The sequence below is a fragment of the Sus scrofa genome, chromosome 3 (assembly GCF_054392235.1).
Source record: "Sus scrofa isolate SSC_HxYL_T2T_F1_AM1 chromosome 3, Sscrofa_HxYL_maternal_Yorkshire_Landrace_v2.0, whole genome shotgun sequence".
NCBI classification, from domain to species: Eukaryota; Metazoa; Chordata; class Mammalia; order Artiodactyla; family Suidae; genus Sus; species Sus scrofa.
In genome coordinates this window covers 44,912,779-44,928,311 of record NC_139385.1, presented here as the reverse complement: position 1 = coordinate 44,928,311, position 15,533 = coordinate 44,912,779, and the positions used below count along the sequence as shown (strand labels likewise).

General features: G+C 48.4%; 1 protein-coding gene across 2 annotated transcripts in view; it reads right to left on the bottom strand.

The window, feature by feature from the left end:
- Positions 1 to 15,533, bottom strand: part of CREBBP (CREB binding protein) — a 141,837-nt gene that overhangs the window by 24,160 nt on the left and 102,144 nt on the right. For both annotated transcript variants that reach the window (XM_005662184.4, XM_085017781.1), the window contains 6 exons: positions 14,848 to 15,264; positions 12,447 to 12,626; positions 11,267 to 11,456; positions 5,331 to 5,449; positions 4,301 to 4,540; positions 3,682 to 3,770 (listed from right to left, as the gene is read on the bottom strand). In XM_005662184.4, coding sequence (XP_005662241.2) covers positions 3,682 to 3,770; positions 4,301 to 4,540; positions 5,331 to 5,449; positions 11,267 to 11,456; positions 12,447 to 12,626; positions 14,848 to 15,264 — 1,235 coding nt within the window. The remainder of the gene's footprint in view (positions 1 to 3,681; positions 3,771 to 4,300; positions 4,541 to 5,330; positions 5,450 to 11,266; positions 11,457 to 12,446; positions 12,627 to 14,847; positions 15,265 to 15,533) is intronic.

Here is a 15,533-nt window from a genome sequence, read left to right as displayed (position 1 = left end):
CAGCAGCTGGGAGGAATGGCATGAACACGCCCCACAGCAGCTCTGACGAGCCCGGGTCAGGTGCTGGGGGTGGGGGCGGGGCTTTCCTGAGCACCCTTCTCAGACGATGCCAGCCCGCAGGCAGACGGGGGTGCAGCCACCCACCTAGTCAAGCAGCCAAAACCACGCTGGTCATCCGTGTATGGCAGATGTTAACGCCAGACTGCCCTTATCTTACTACCCAGTCCAAACTTTAGTCACCCTGGAAGTACGCAATGGTTCAGAGATTCGCTTTTCAGCCTTCAGAGCCTGCGTGCCCTCTGCCTTACATGAAGGAAGCAGCTGGATGAATATGGCATCAAAAAGGAGAAACACTTCACAGAACCTGATGAGGAGGCACATCTGCATAGCTGAGCAGCGCCACATAACTTCATCGGAAGGTAACTGAACGTGTGGAGTCATTTTCAAATGCAGATTGTTTTAAGTACCACGTCGGTATATACACATAACCGCGGGATCTATAGATCAGATCGACCTTCTCTCTAGAGAGGAGCTGGAAAAATCTATAGAACAGATTTCCCAACATGACTTACTTTCAAAATTTCCAAGCAGGGGAAACAAGTGAAACCATACACTAGTTTACATTTTCGTTTCACTTGTTTAAACGGTCTGGAGACGGTCCTATTCGAAGGGCCCAAACAGGAGGCCCAGGCACCCAAACCGTTATGCCCCAGGTCACCACCATGTTCACGCACAGTCCAAGTGGAGAACTGAGCAGCAAAACGTCCCTCACAGAAGCAGAGCACTGCCTTCCGAGAACCACAGGCGGCCAGCTCTCCAGGGCTGCGTTCTGGGAAGCGCCCCTCAGGAGAGTCAGCTGGGAGCGGCAGGTTTACACTCTCAAAACGGACTGTGAGTAAAAGGGAACTCCTGTATTTAGGTTTCTACTCTTAAGAAGAACGCCTTGCTTTCCATCAGTAAAAATTAAGTCCTACACAGAAATAGGATGGGCCACTTCAGAACTTGCACAGCAATTCTGTGTTTGCACTCCATCGACCACCTCCTCTGAGGGCAGGAGTGCCTGGTGAAGTGGCCCATCCACTCGACCTTAGTGCTGGCAGCTTAAATATGCCCCAACCCTATGCCAACCAAAGGCAGGTCCTAGAGCACCCAGGAACCGAGAAACCAACGATGAAAAGGCCCCCAAACTTAAGAGGTGGTGGCAAGCGATCTCTGTCTACTCTTCCTTTTAGACCCCAACTGTGCTGGTCACCCAGCAGTGGGGCCTTTTCCACAGAAGAGTCATTTTTAACCTATTCTCTTTAAATCTCTTAACGTCATTGCGCTGGATAGCTGAGAGTTTCCAAAGTGAATTCCTATCCCTCATCTCACAGGAGACTGACAACGGAAGGTGGCAGAGAAGGTGTTACCAAGCCCATGCCCTGGGCAAGAAGGTTAAGCTTGATACCTTATGGCTGCACCTGTAAATGGGGGGCGGCGGGGGGGGGGGGCAGAACCTCCAGAACAACACCTGTCACCACGGGAGAGACTTCATTACCAATGGGCTATGGTATTTCAAACTTTTAGTTTGAAAATACTGCTAGTGATAGAAGGGCAAGCTGAGACAAACTAGATTCCAGATGTTCAAATAGTTTCAGCAGGGTTGTCACGCTGGTAACACTCCCAGTAGACACCCGGAAGGCTGTCCAGGGAGACCCACTCTCTGCTTGAACCAGCGCTTCATAAGCTTAAGAGAGCTGGACAGGGCTTGGAACACTTGCCTGAAGGTATTTTTCAGGGAGTTCCCGCTGTGGCTCAGCAGAAACGAATCAACTAGTATCCACGAGGATGCGGGTTTGATCCCTCCTGTCCTTGCTCAGTAGGTCAGGGATCCCACGCTGCTGTGGCTGTGGCGTAGCTGGGCAGCTACAGCTCCAATTCAGTCCTTAGCCTGGGAACCTCCATATGCCGCAGGTGTAGCCTTAAAAAGCAAAAAAAAAAAAAAAAAAAAAAAAAAAAGGCTATTTTTCAGTTACTGGTTCTTTTTTTTTTTGAAAATAGGATTTTGAGGGGAGCTGTTAATTATCCTGAGTATGGTTAGATATTTTTTAACAATTAAAATAATTTTAAAAACATAATTTTAAAAACTAATCACAAAATTCCAAATTATTCAGGCCTGTGCATACGTATCTTTGAACAAATAGTAAAAAGCCCTGTACTTATCTTCTTCAAAATATTAGAACATATGTAATTACTACAAGCAAACAAGATAAGAATAACCAAAACATCAAACCCTAATGCTGACATTTAACATTTGAACCCCCAAACAAAGAATGAAGCTCCATCTTGGTCACATCAAGATTTAGTGGCCAGTTCACAAAACAGAGGCCATGTAACTGCATTTGACAAAGATTTACAACCTCTGCTTCAAGGCAGGATGCCCTCATGCTATGGCAACATGTGGCGGCCTAAACCAATGGCTACAAAGTAGCTTAATTTGCTAAGCACCCCCAAACCAGGGAGTTGTGTTTAAGGTTGGGGATCAGCAGCAACACAAACCATTTTCAATCTCCCTCTACTTAAGACAGGAGATCGCTGTTCGTCAGCCATCTCCACATTTTAAGAGAATAGCAAATATTTCTCAAGCATATCTACCACCTACTAAACCCAGAAAGGGCCATCTCATGACAGGAGAGTGGTTCTTAACCAATGAAAATACCAATTTCATTCTGTATTGTGCTACTGATTAAAAAGAAAAAGCCAATGGTTTAAATTTTTTTCTTTTCAGGGCTGCACGCCAGGGCTTGAATCAGAGCTGCAGCTGCTGGCCTGTGCCACAGCAACTCAGGATCCTTAGTCCACTGGGCAAAGCCAGGGATTGAACCCACATCCTCATGGGTACTAGTTCTTTTTTTTTTTTTTTTTTTTTTTTTTTTGTCTTTTTGCTATTTCTTTGGGCCGCTCCCGCGGCATATGGAGGTTCCCAGGCTAGGAGTCGAATCGGAGCTGTAGCCACTGGCCTACGCCAGAGCCACAGCAATGCGGGATCCGAGCCGCGTCTGCAACCTACACCACAGCTCACGGCAACGCCGGATCGTTAACCCACTGAGCAAGGGCAGGGACCGAACCCGCAACCTCATGGTTCCTAGTCGGATTCGTTAACCACTGCGCCACGACGGGAACTCCTGGGTACTAGTTCTTAACCCGCTGAGCCACCTGCGGTATATGGCGGTTCCCAGGCTAAGGAACGGGAACTCCAATGGTTTAAAATTTTTTAACGAATTAGCACTGACGTAAGTCTTTCCATCAGACTGTTCAGGCCAAATTCATTAGGCAAATATTTACACACAGATTCATAAAATACAATGTTTCAATCCTATTAATATCTCCAAAAAGGCCTGTCAAGCTTTATTAGAGTTACTCTCAACTCTTAGAGTCTTTCTCACATGGTCACATTTCAGCTTGATGCATGTTACCTGATCCCAGTTGTGCAGCAAGCAGTTCTGAGTGTAAAATTTTATATTATACAAGCATGCTTTCAAGTTAAGAGACTATGGGCCTATCCGAAAAACAATCAAATTTCCGTCCCTTTCAATGAAACTGCAGGAAAGAAACAAGGTACCCAGGCTGCAATAGGCGAAGCATGCCTTGCCCCAAAACATTCCTTTTGTCCCCCAACTCCAGAGGCTGCCCAGGGCTTACCTATTCTGATAGCTGTAGTAGGCAGCATCACGAGGAATTGTGCACAGCTGCTTCCCGTAGCAGCACAAAGTCTGTGGGGAAAACTCGTACTGCAAAAACAAAGGAGAAAATCCTAAAACTGTATCCCATTTATTATCATGAAGTGTTCTAGTCCAGTATGGAGAGTTAGATTTAGCTAGTAAATGATTTCTGGTAGTACACTGCACAGTCTTCTCACAATTTTCGCACTATTTAAAGACCTTCTGGTTACAGGCAGTGTCTGAGAGACATTTACTACAGACGAATGAATGGGACACAGGAGCAGCCAGAAATGCTTAACCCAAGGCCCTCCCCCCACAGGCACCTCTAGCTTCAGGCTCTATTCAATTTTTTTTTTTTTAATGAAAGCCTAGATTCCATCTGGGTACTTCTCAGCACACAGGTGTGGCTAAAATATCGAGTCTAACATACCATCTCTTTTTTTCTTTTCTTTTTTTTTTCTCTTTAGGGCCACACCTGCGGCATATGGAGGTTCCCAGGCTAGGGGCTGAATTGGAGCTGCAGCCGCCAGCTATCGCACCATACTCTTTTTGGCTGGATCACCAATGGTGGTTCACTTCCCAGAGAGTTTCAACGGTACCTTTCGTCCACAGCAATACCCAAGGGACTGCATGACGGGGTCGATTTCCTGCTCAAAGACCTCTGCGAGTTTACTGCAGAACTTGTACACCCGGGACGTCTTCCGATTGTAGAGCCAGGCGTTGTTGAACATGAGCCAGACATCGTCCACGTATTGCCAGGGCTCTTGGTACTGCCCCGTGTCCAGCTTCCGCTTGATGGTAGAAAGGTCCATGGGATTCTTCACAATGTCAAAATAATCCTTAAAGACAAAACAGTCTCCGTCTAGCAGATCCCTCAATTCCAAACGCCAGCCTTATCTGGCAGCTTCATCTTAAAACCGGTCATAGAAATAACAGAAATGGGAACTGAAAAGGACCTCTGACCTTCCCCGGATTTTATGTCTAAAATTGTAATTAACGTTTTCAAGTGTGATCAAATTACTTCAAAGGCAAAGTTAAAGGAAAAACACTTACAGAATTATTTAATAAAAGATATCTTTAGGGTAAGATTTTAAAAAGGAGATTTTGATCCACTGAGTCAGAACAGTGAGCACATTAATCAGACAGAACATTTTTACAGAAACCCACTCTTGGTCCCAGCAAAAGAAATGAAATCCCAAGACAAATACAAACACAAAACCAGTAACAGCGCTCAACACAACCTGCTGGATGACCATGGATGTGGCAAGAGCCCCCGGGGACACCAAGTACCGAGGTGAGAGGCCGTGTGCTCCTTGAGGGCTGTTCAGTGATTCTCTAAACCCATCCCCGGGACGGAGTCCTACCCAAAGCCCGAACACAGAGCAAGGCCGCAGAAGCCGTGCGCCCGGGGTGTGCTCCTGATCTCACGGCAGCCCCCGTGGCCCTGGGGCTTGACCAACAGGTGGGAAACACATTTCAATGGGCGAAACAAAGGTGTATGACTACCGTTTTGATTGAAAATATTTTCTTCTATTTGGAAAAAAAATCTTCAAAGCAAGGGGCTTACTTTAGCCAATTTAGAAATTAAACAATGTGTTCTAAAAGTATGTTTTAATGATAGCAACTTACTGGAATTCCCAGGAGCTGGGGATCTACAGGCTGCCGAAAAGGTAAGGACTCAGGATCCTGCCGATACAGCGCTTCTAGGGTTGGCATGAGAGCCTGGCGTAACTCCTCCGGCTTAAAGACTGTAGTAGGAAAACAGAGGCAACACTACTTACAAGGAATCCAGACTCCTCACCACATGTCATTTTTTTCTTTTCTCTCTCTCTTTTTTTTTCAGGGCCACACCCGGGGCATATGGAAGTTCCCAGGCTAGGGGTCACATCAGAGCTACAGCTGCTGGCCTACGCCACAGCTGCCAGCCTATCCCACAGCCACAGCAACGAGGGATCCAAGCCACGTCTGTGACCTACACCACAGCTCACAGCAACCCCAGATCCTTAACCCACTGAGCGAGGTCAGGAATCGAACCCACATCATGGATACTAGTCAGATTCATTCCCGCTGCACCACAACAGCAACTCCCTCCGTCACATTTCAAATGGAAGCCTGGGCTGCTCCTGAGAAGGTCCAGCAGAGAAGCTTCCAAAGGCTCTCATTCATCGTAGTCTAGGGACTTTCTAAAGCTCCAATTCAGGGATTCTAATAACACAGCCACAGTAGGGTTTTTAAAAACTGTGGCCCCATCATGAGGCAAAATGATGAGAAGCAAACTGAGAAGTTTGCTTGTTCAACAAAAAGCTTTCCAATACTAAAACCTGGGTGGACGACAACAAAATGAAGCTAACTTCCAAATCTGCTTCACCCATCAATCGGATGGGTGGAAACAGAGCCCTTTTCACAGGAAGAGGCCTCTCCTCCTCGGAGGAACTTTTTCTGTCCTTGGCTGAAGTAAACTCAGACCACGGGAGATGACTGGTTTTTACAATCTTATCAACAAATGTATACAGTAACAGAGTTCTAAGAAGAAGTACTTCTGGAGTTCCCTGGTGGCCCAGCCGGTTAGTGATCTGGCGGTGTCGCTGCCGTGGCCCTGGTTTGATCCCTGGCCGAGGAGCTTTCATGGGCCATGGGGATTTTCCCCAAAGTCCTGCACGGGGCCCTTGCATGGGCCCCCATGCCCGTTCCTGCAGCCTGCCAGCCATCCCACTTCCTTCTACACGCCCTGCTGTCTCCAATGTCAGGACAAACACTGGCGGAATAGAAATACATTCAGGATGGGACATTCACCCAAAACCCTACCAGCTCTACCCACACGGCCAACAGCATGTGAGGCAAGAGGCAGGTCAGTCACCAGTGGGCCTTAGAGACCCTCTCGTTCACCCACCCCACCCCACCCCAGCACACAGAAAAATCACCAAAAGCAAACGCTGCAAAGGAGCTCTGATGACGCAAGTTCCACGTGATGTGAGGTTCCCCCACTGGGGTTTTTTGGATTTTTGAAATGTTCTACAACAGATGTGTGATAAACTGTAATTTCTAAATCCGATTAAAATACTGTAAAAACTTAAAGTTTCCAGCTGGTAAGTGCCATGCATTGTGAGAGATCAAAACAATGTCTGAGCAGTTTCCAGAGAGTTGACTGCCATCAGAGCCAGGGACTGCTCAGGTGTCCTGACTGACGTCCCGAGGCTCCAGGACACCTGGTGTGCTAGACCCCACCTGGGCCAATTGGTGGGCACGTGAGATACCCCCCAACAGGTGCAGAGGCCTGGTCTAGGGGGCAGATGTGCCTGTGGGGCCTCATGAAACAAATCCAAGTCCCGCCTTAAGCTAACCCCTCTCTTCTAGTGTGTTTTCACAGAGACGAAACAGCATCTGTTTTTTTCTGAATAACAATAGCTTTTTCATTCTTTTAGACCAGGGGTCGGCAAAGCATGACCCACAGGCCAAAGTGGCCAGCTGCCTGCCTCTGTATGGCCAGTGAGATAAGAACGGTTTTTAAGTTTTTTAATGGTTAGGAAAAAAAGAATAATATCTCAGGGTGCATGAACTACATAAAATCACTTTTTAGTCTGTCAACATAAAGCTTTATTAGAACATGACCGTGCCCACTAGGGCACCTGTTCCCCATGGCTGCTTCCCCAGCACACCACAGATTTCAGCAGCTATAACAGAAACCTCGAGATGCACAAGCCCTCCACCACGCGGGCCCTGCTCCAGACCCTCCTGGCTCCCTAGTGACAATCCGAAATATTGTGGCCTTAACTTGTCTCACTTCATTCATTCCTTCATTCATTCATTCCTTCAACGTCCGTTTACCACCTATGCCAAAGAAAACCCACCTTCAAGCTCCTGCGTTTAACCACCCTACTGACCAAGGAGTGGAAGCAGTGGTCCGAAGCCGGACCGGGAACCAATTCTCCACTACTGCGCAGGGTGGCTGCCGTGAGCAAGTCACTCCACTTCTCTGGCCTCAAGGCCTTCTCTAGATAACTGGGATGGGGCACCACGGCAGCACTGTGCACAGCGTGGCTCACGGATGCTTTGGAGAGCCCGTGCTGTCTAATACGGCAGCCACCAACCACAGAAATGAGCCAGTACTAAATAAAATTAAAAACTTGGTCCCACTCGTCACAGTTGTGGCTGGCGACTGCCACGACGGGGAACGCAGACACACGTCTCATCACCGCACAACGTCCCGGCATGGCCAGGGCCCTCTCTGGGGCCTGAGAAATCAACTTTATTTCTGCAACAGAAAGCGATGCTCATGATAATACTAAGTCGTCACTTGCCCTCTGGACTGTGTGTAGACCTGGCTGCAGCACCCAGCTGGACTCAGTGGTCATCCGTTCATCCCGTCCTTTGCTGCTGCGGTGCACACACAGGGAGAAAAGGCCGGCTGCACTTAGGAATGTCCCCAAGGAGGGACTGAAAAGGCTCACTCGGATTAAACCACGTGTCTTTTATTCTGTCTGACAAACTGGGGAGCTGTCATAAAGCAGGTCCACTGCATGCAGAGGTTGTCCTGAGAGAGGGCACTTGTGTGGAGTGTTGAGAGCTGAGGTGACTGCTTTTTTTTTTTTTTTTGCTTTTTAGGGCCATACCCGAGGCATAGGAAAGTTCCCAGGCTAGGGGTGGAATAGGAGCTGGAGCTGCCCGCCTATACCACAGCCACAGCAACGCGGGATCCGAGCCAGGACGGGAACTCCTATGATTGCTTTTTTCATAGACGGCATAAAACTAAAAAAAACGGCTGAGAGACAAGCTATGGTTGTTCAGATCTGGGTATGGGAGAGACATTTCCCCCAAAATGAACAAAGCATGCCGGTTACTTACGGGACAACTGACGCTATTTGTTACCAATGATAAAATCTGGACTTTTATCAAAAATTATTATTTTGAAAAACTTGTACCCGCCCCAGGAGCTACATAGCTTGCGAAGTTCTTAAGAGTTTTTTTTTGTTTGTTTTTTTTTTGTCTTTTTGCTATTTCTTTGGGCCGCTCCTGCGGCATATGGAGGTTCCCAGGCTAGGGGTCGAATCAGAGCTGTAGTCACTGGCCTACGCCAGAGCCACAGCAACGCGGGATCCGAGCCGCATCTGCAACCTACACCACAGCTCACGGCAATGCCGGATTGTTAACCCACTGAGCAAGGGCAGGGACCGAACCCGAAACCTCATGGTTCCTAGTTGGATTCGTTAACCACTGCGCCACGACGGGAACTCCCTTAAGAGTTTTTGAAGAGACTCACAATGATATTAATTAATGTGATTTTTAAAAATAGCACACAATGAGGAGTTTCCATCGTGGCCCAGTAGTAATAAACCCAACTCGTATCCATGAGGACTTGGGTTCTATCCCTGACCCTGCTCAGTGGGTTAAGGATCTGGCGTTGCTGTGAGCTGTGGTATAGGTCGCAGACGTGGCTCGGATCCCGTGTAGCTATGACTGTGGTGTAGGCCGGCAGCTGCAGCTCTGATTCAACCCCTAGCCTGGGAACCTCCACATGCTGCAGGTGTGGCCCTGAAAAGACAAAAAAAAAAAAAAAAAAAAAAAAAAATTCCCACAATGAAGTATGGAAACATTTGGAAGATGTGATCAAAGGATTGTGTTATAAAAAAAAATCATGCGATGGCAAAAGATCCATTGACAGTTCAAGGAAGACAAATGGATTCTAACGTCACACAGTCTAAGAAACTCAGCGCTATGGACTCAGATCTCACAGTGCAATGAACCTTGAAGAAACTTTACTTGTTGAATTTTGGTGTAGTATTACAAGATAAACACAATGACCTGAAAAGGCTACTCAAACACTTCTCTTAACTACTCGTTTGAGTGGGGCCGGATTCTCCTCATGGGCTTCTGCCAGCAACGCGGAACAAGAGTGACTGCAGAGGCTGAAATGAGAATCCAGCTGCACTGACCTAAGCCTCCGAGTAACGAGCCTGTAAGAAGCACTGTCACTGCTCTGTTTTTGTTTTCGGCGTTATTTTTCATAAAAACGTGTTATTTAAGGGTGCCAGGTAAATGACTTATGTTTAAGTAAATACTTAAAAAAAAAAAACTGAATAAATAGAGTAGCGATCGGTGATCCACACAGAAAACCGTTCTCTGGGGTCCTCAGTGTTTCTGGAGCAGGAGGAGGCCTGCTATACTTGATGAATCCCGAGGTCTCTTCAGGAGCAAAACTACTCAGTGTCAGCCTTGAGGAGTTTCCTGCCATCTCTCCCGAGCGCATAACCCCCAGCCCCGGACCAGCTGAGCCCCGCCTAACGTCTCTACAGTCACCTACCGATTTTCTGACACCCTGTCACCTCCCTGCTTTGGACGCCTCTCTAATGACTTCCATCCAACTTCTCCTGGGCACCTGGCTCATCCTGCTGATTTCAGAACCTGAAGTCTCTTCATTTACCTGCCACCCCCCCTTCCCTGCTGCAGGAGTCACTGGGTTCTACTCTCCTGCTCCTGACTTTGGCCCCTTGGTTTCCTGTCTGGGTCAGGAGAAACTGACAGGCTCCAGTGCACATGTGTCTCCAAGGTGACAGTTTCGCTAACGTCAAGCGTCTGGTCCTCTCCCTGCACGAGTCTGACAGTGGCTGAGTAAAGCCAGGGCCACCCCAGACAGGTCGCTCGTGGCTGCAACTTGAGGCCCTGAGCGCACCTCGTTTCCTACCACACACCCTGTGGGTGCTCACCCTCGAGTCCAAAGCTGAGCAACAGCAGACAAGAAGGATAAAAGGAGGAAGGGAATTTTTTTTTTTTTTTGCTTTTTAGGGTCACACACACAGAATATGTAAGATCCCAGGCTAGGGGTTAAATTGGAGCCGTACCTGCTGACCTTTGCCACAGCCACAGCAACGAGGGATCCAAGCCACATCTGTGACCTGCACCACATCTCACAGCAATGCCAGATATTTAACCCACTGAATGAAGCCAGGGATCGAACCCACATCCTCATGGATACAAGTCAGGTTCTTAACCCGCTGAGCTATGATGGGAACTCCAGGAATGGAACGTCTTTTCTTTCTTTAAAACATTACTGTAATTATATTTATTTATTTTTTATTTTTTTGTCATTTTGAGGGCTGCATCTGTGGCATATGGAGGTTCCCAGGATTGGGGTCTAATCAGAGCTATAGCTGCTGGCCTACACTGCAGCCACAGCAACGCCAGATCCGAGCCAAGTCTGTGACCTACACCACAGCTCATGGCAACACCGGATCCTCAACCCACTGAGGCGGCCAGGGATCGAACCTGCAACCTCATGGTTCCTGGTCGGATTCATTTCCACTGCGCCAAGACGGGAACTCCTAATTTTATTGTATTTTATTTATATTTTTGGCTGAGCCCACGGCATGTGGAAGTTCCTGGGCCAGGGATCAAACCCACACCACAGCAGCAACCCAAGCCACTGCAGTGACACCAGAGCCTTCTTAACCCACTGTGCCACAAGAGAACTCCTGGAATTCTTTTTCTGCTTTAGCTTTTAATCTACAGTATGGAATCCCAGCACAATGAAAAGCAGCACCATTCACTATATTCACAAGAACCCGACCTACTTTTTTTGCGAGGCTGCGAAGGAGAAGTGGACTGAGAGGCCGCCCCGTTGGCGCCACCGTCTTCTTCCTCTTTAGCTTCGACTTTCACTTCGGGTTTCTTTTCATCTACTTCCATTGGTTCCGATTTCTGCTCTGTTGTGTCGGTTTCTTCTTTAACTTGAGAGGATCCTTGTAAATCCTCCTCCATCATCTTGAGAAAAACAAAATTACAGATAATGATACATAACTATCAAAGACCTTTATTCTACCTCAGCTTTACTGGAAGGCTCGTAAAAATCTACATGGGCGTGTGAAAACCTCTCCCTGCTCCAAGCTGCCACCGGGGATCCCTCCTTTCCTCTCCCACAAGAAGGGCTGGAGGCCCTGGTGAGTCATTTTAATATAGTAACAGTGCAATTACAGCCCTAAACATTTAAACATGTGTACATGCTAGACTGCTAAAAATGTGATCACGCACTGTAGACACCATTATCTGCTCAGTAGTTTTACACGTGGATATTTCAAGTTTGGAACAAGAACTGCCCTGAAAACTGGGAGAAGGATCAAAAAGCCAACAGCTCAGGGGCCAGGCAGGTAGTGTAGACGAGAGCATCGGGGCTGTGGTGCAAGGCGGCAGGGAGTGGTGGAGACTGGGAAACCTGAGAGCCCGGGACCCACCTGAAGCCACAGCGGGTGCTCCATCTAGACAGCTGCCACACAGAAATGCAAGCACGATGCTGGCAGAGCTTCTTATTTTTTTAAAAAAGCTAGAAATCTAGAGTTCTATTTGTCATTTCCTATTTTAAAAGTATTGTGTGGGCCAAACAAAACACAATTTATAGGCAGGATTTAGCCCGTGGTCTGGGTCTGCCCGTTTCCAACTTCCACCTCAGGTTAATTAGTAAAAGAATACACTCCCTGGGCAGCCTAACTTGGCAGAACTCTAGATGAATGAAGAATGGCAATGAGAAAGTTGCTGGATGATTCAAACATTTAAAATATAAGCTAGGGCTCTTGATTTCTGGCAAAATAAAATAAACCTGTACTTAACACATAAAAATAACCAATCTCCCTTTCACCTCTTTCCTACTTGAACCACGGTCAAACAGGATTCTGAAACAATAAGCAGAGCCACCCAGCCGGACCCCTGGCGCTGCCTCTGCGTGCGGCACGCCTGTTCACTCCCAGGAAAGACACTCACCCCAGAGCCAGGCTCTCCCTTGGGTTCACTGGCATCGGGCTCGGTGTCTTCAGTCTTGACCTCAGCCTTCATCTCTAGCACTGGCACGTCGGGCCCTGGCTGCTGGGAGTTGGTTTCTGCGCTGGCCACGGAGGAGGGGGTGGGGACCCTGTTGTCAATGCTGGCTGCTGCCTGGGAAAGCTGGGGAGAAACCAGAATCACTCGTCTCCGTAACAAGATGATACACGAGATCTCAGACCCTGATGTTCAAGTAAGAGACAGTTTCGTGTTAACCTTTCTCAGTACTGACCTACTAGGCGCCCCCCTGCCTGAGAGAACTGAAGAGTAAGAATTACGACAGGACTTCCGGGGAAGCCAACATCGGGCAAACACGACTGACTTCTTCCTAAGAGTCCACAGACGGAAGGGCAGCGCTTTCTACATTTTGATGTAAAATCGTTATTACTATAATTTTTGCTTTTTAGAGCCGCGCCCACAGCACACAGAGGTTCCCAAGCGAGGGGTCGAATCTGAGCTACAGCGGCCGGCCTACACCACAGCCTCAGCAACACAGGGTTCAAGCCGCATCCGAGACCTACACCACAGCTCACAGCGAGGCCAGGAATTGAACCCACAACCTCATGGTTCCTAGACAGATTCGTTTCCACTGTGCCACAATGGGAACTCCGATACAAAATTATTTTCTGAGTTTTCTGCCTAAGTCACAGAACCTCCTATTTTATTTATTTATTTATTTGTCTTTTTGCTATTTCTTGGGCCGCTCCCGCGTCATGTGGAAGTTCCCAGGCTAGGGGTCCAATTGGAGCTGTAGCCACCGGCCTACGCCAGAGCCACAGCAACATGGGATCCGAGCCACGTCTGCAACCTACACCACAGCTCACGGCAACGCCGGATCGTCAACCCACTGAGCAAGGACAGGGATCGAACCCGCAACCTCATGGTTCCTAGTCGGATTTGTTAACCACTGCACCACGACGGGAACTCTAGAACCTCCTATTTTAAATTCAACTCCCTCCAACAAGGACATTTATGGTTATGGCAAAGGCTGTTTTATAAATGCATACCGACAGAGGAAGGGGAATAAAGTCCCTTTATGCAGCAAGGACGTAAGAGGAGCCTTATGTTAACTGTGGGAACAGGGGTGGAGGAGTAAACAAGGAAGAGAAGGAGGAATTCCAAAAAAAGTCTAAATTTCCAAAGATTTACTCAATGGAATTTTAAGTAAACATACAAACAAAACAAAATTACAAAGGGATCTTGTTCAGAGAGAAGAAATAGAAAGTAAGGATAAGCACACTCCCTATGGAGAACTACAAATAGCAGTGTCGGAGTTCTCTTCGTGGTGCGGCGGAAACGAATCCACTGGTATCCATGAGGATGCAGGTTCGATCCCTGGCCTCGCTCTGTGGGTTAAGGAGCTGGCATTGCTGTGAGCTGTGGTGTCGGTCCCAGATGCGGCTCGGATCCCGCATGGCTGTGACTGTGGTGTAGGCTGGCAGCTGTAGCTCTGATTGGACCCCTAGCCTGGGAACCTCCATATGCTATGGGTGCAGCCCTAAAGAGCAAAATAAAATAAAATAAAATAAAAAAGTAGCAATGTCATCTTGGGGTTGCTGTGGGGATTAATTTTTGACATTTTACAAATAAATATTCTCAGCCCCCACAAATTAAGTTACTGTATTTCAGCGGGAAGGAGGTTTTAAGGTTTTAAACTGGCTAAGAAAGCAGATTCAGAGGTGTCCCCTGTAGGTTCAGGAGAGAGGCAGCTGGGCACCGCCGAAGGGCACGGGATGAAGGTCACAGGACGCAGGGAGACCTGCCATCTTCACCTCCTGGGAGGAAGGAGGAGATTGGAGCCACAGAAAACAGTTAGCCTGGGTGTGTCGTTCTGTTATGAAAAAGAAAAGGCTTCCAGTTGGAAAGCAAGGCTGACAGGAAAGGTCAAAGGACATCCAATTAGGAACCTGACTTGTTTACCAGGGTCAGACGCATTAAAAATTCTGTGGAGTTCCCTGATGGCCTAGTGGTTAAGGATCTGGTGTTGTCACTGCCGTGGCGCAGGTGTGATTCCTGGCTCAGGGAATTTGCATGCTGCCAGTGCAGCCACAAAACCAACCAAACGAATAGACAAAAAAAAACACATTTTCTACGGAAGGCCCATTTTTTTAGTTGCTGATTTCTACAAACTAGTTTAATTAGCAAAGAATTTCCTAAGTCATGTCCTGCCGAACAGAGCCGCTGGAGCCAATGGTGGAAACAAAACAGAGCTCGTTATGGCTCCATCAGGGTGCAGATCCCCCCGGTGACTGCACTGGGATGTGCAGTGACGTCACAACAGACTTTTTAGCAGAAAGCGCTCATCTAAGAGTCTCGGCCAGGAGAGGACAGACCAGGGGCTCACCGGTGTGCCAGGAGGCTGGGTGTGCACAGGCGTCGGCTGCTGCTGTGACGACTGGGGGGTGGCCACAGACGGAGGCTGGACTGGGGTCTGAGGCTGCGGGGTCACCTGGGCCTGGGCCGCCGCCTGGACAGTAGGGGTGCTCTGGCTTTGGCTAGCACTGGGCACTGAGCCGGGAGTTGGGGTGGGAGTCTGCCCGGAAGACGACACTGGAGTTGACGGCTGGGTGGGCGCTGCCGGCTGGGGGGGCGTCATCCCAGGGGCCACGGGATGCTGGAGAGATGGCAAGCCTGCGGCCGTGGAAGCAGGAGGCGGAGTCTGGTGCAGCGGTGACTGTGTCACTGGTGGGCAAGGCAGCTGGCTGGCCTGGGGCCCAAGCATGTTCAGAGGGTTGGGGAGAGCAGCCCCAGGCACCTGCCCCTGACAGAAGGAACAGAGGATATTGAAATTATTTTGAAAATGTGGCATCAGATTTAAAGAATTAAATGTCTGAAAATCTAATCATGGTTTCTTTCTTTCTAAACAGGGGTTTCTTGATAAGGTCTGCTGACTGCATGGCAAAGGTCCCTTTGCAAAGTCCCCAGGCGGCACACCTACGGTCAGGTGCACTTGCTTCTCACACTCTGGTGTCTGTAAGTGCGGGGCTCTCTGCTCAAACACCTACATGCACTCCATTTATGAGCTCCCTG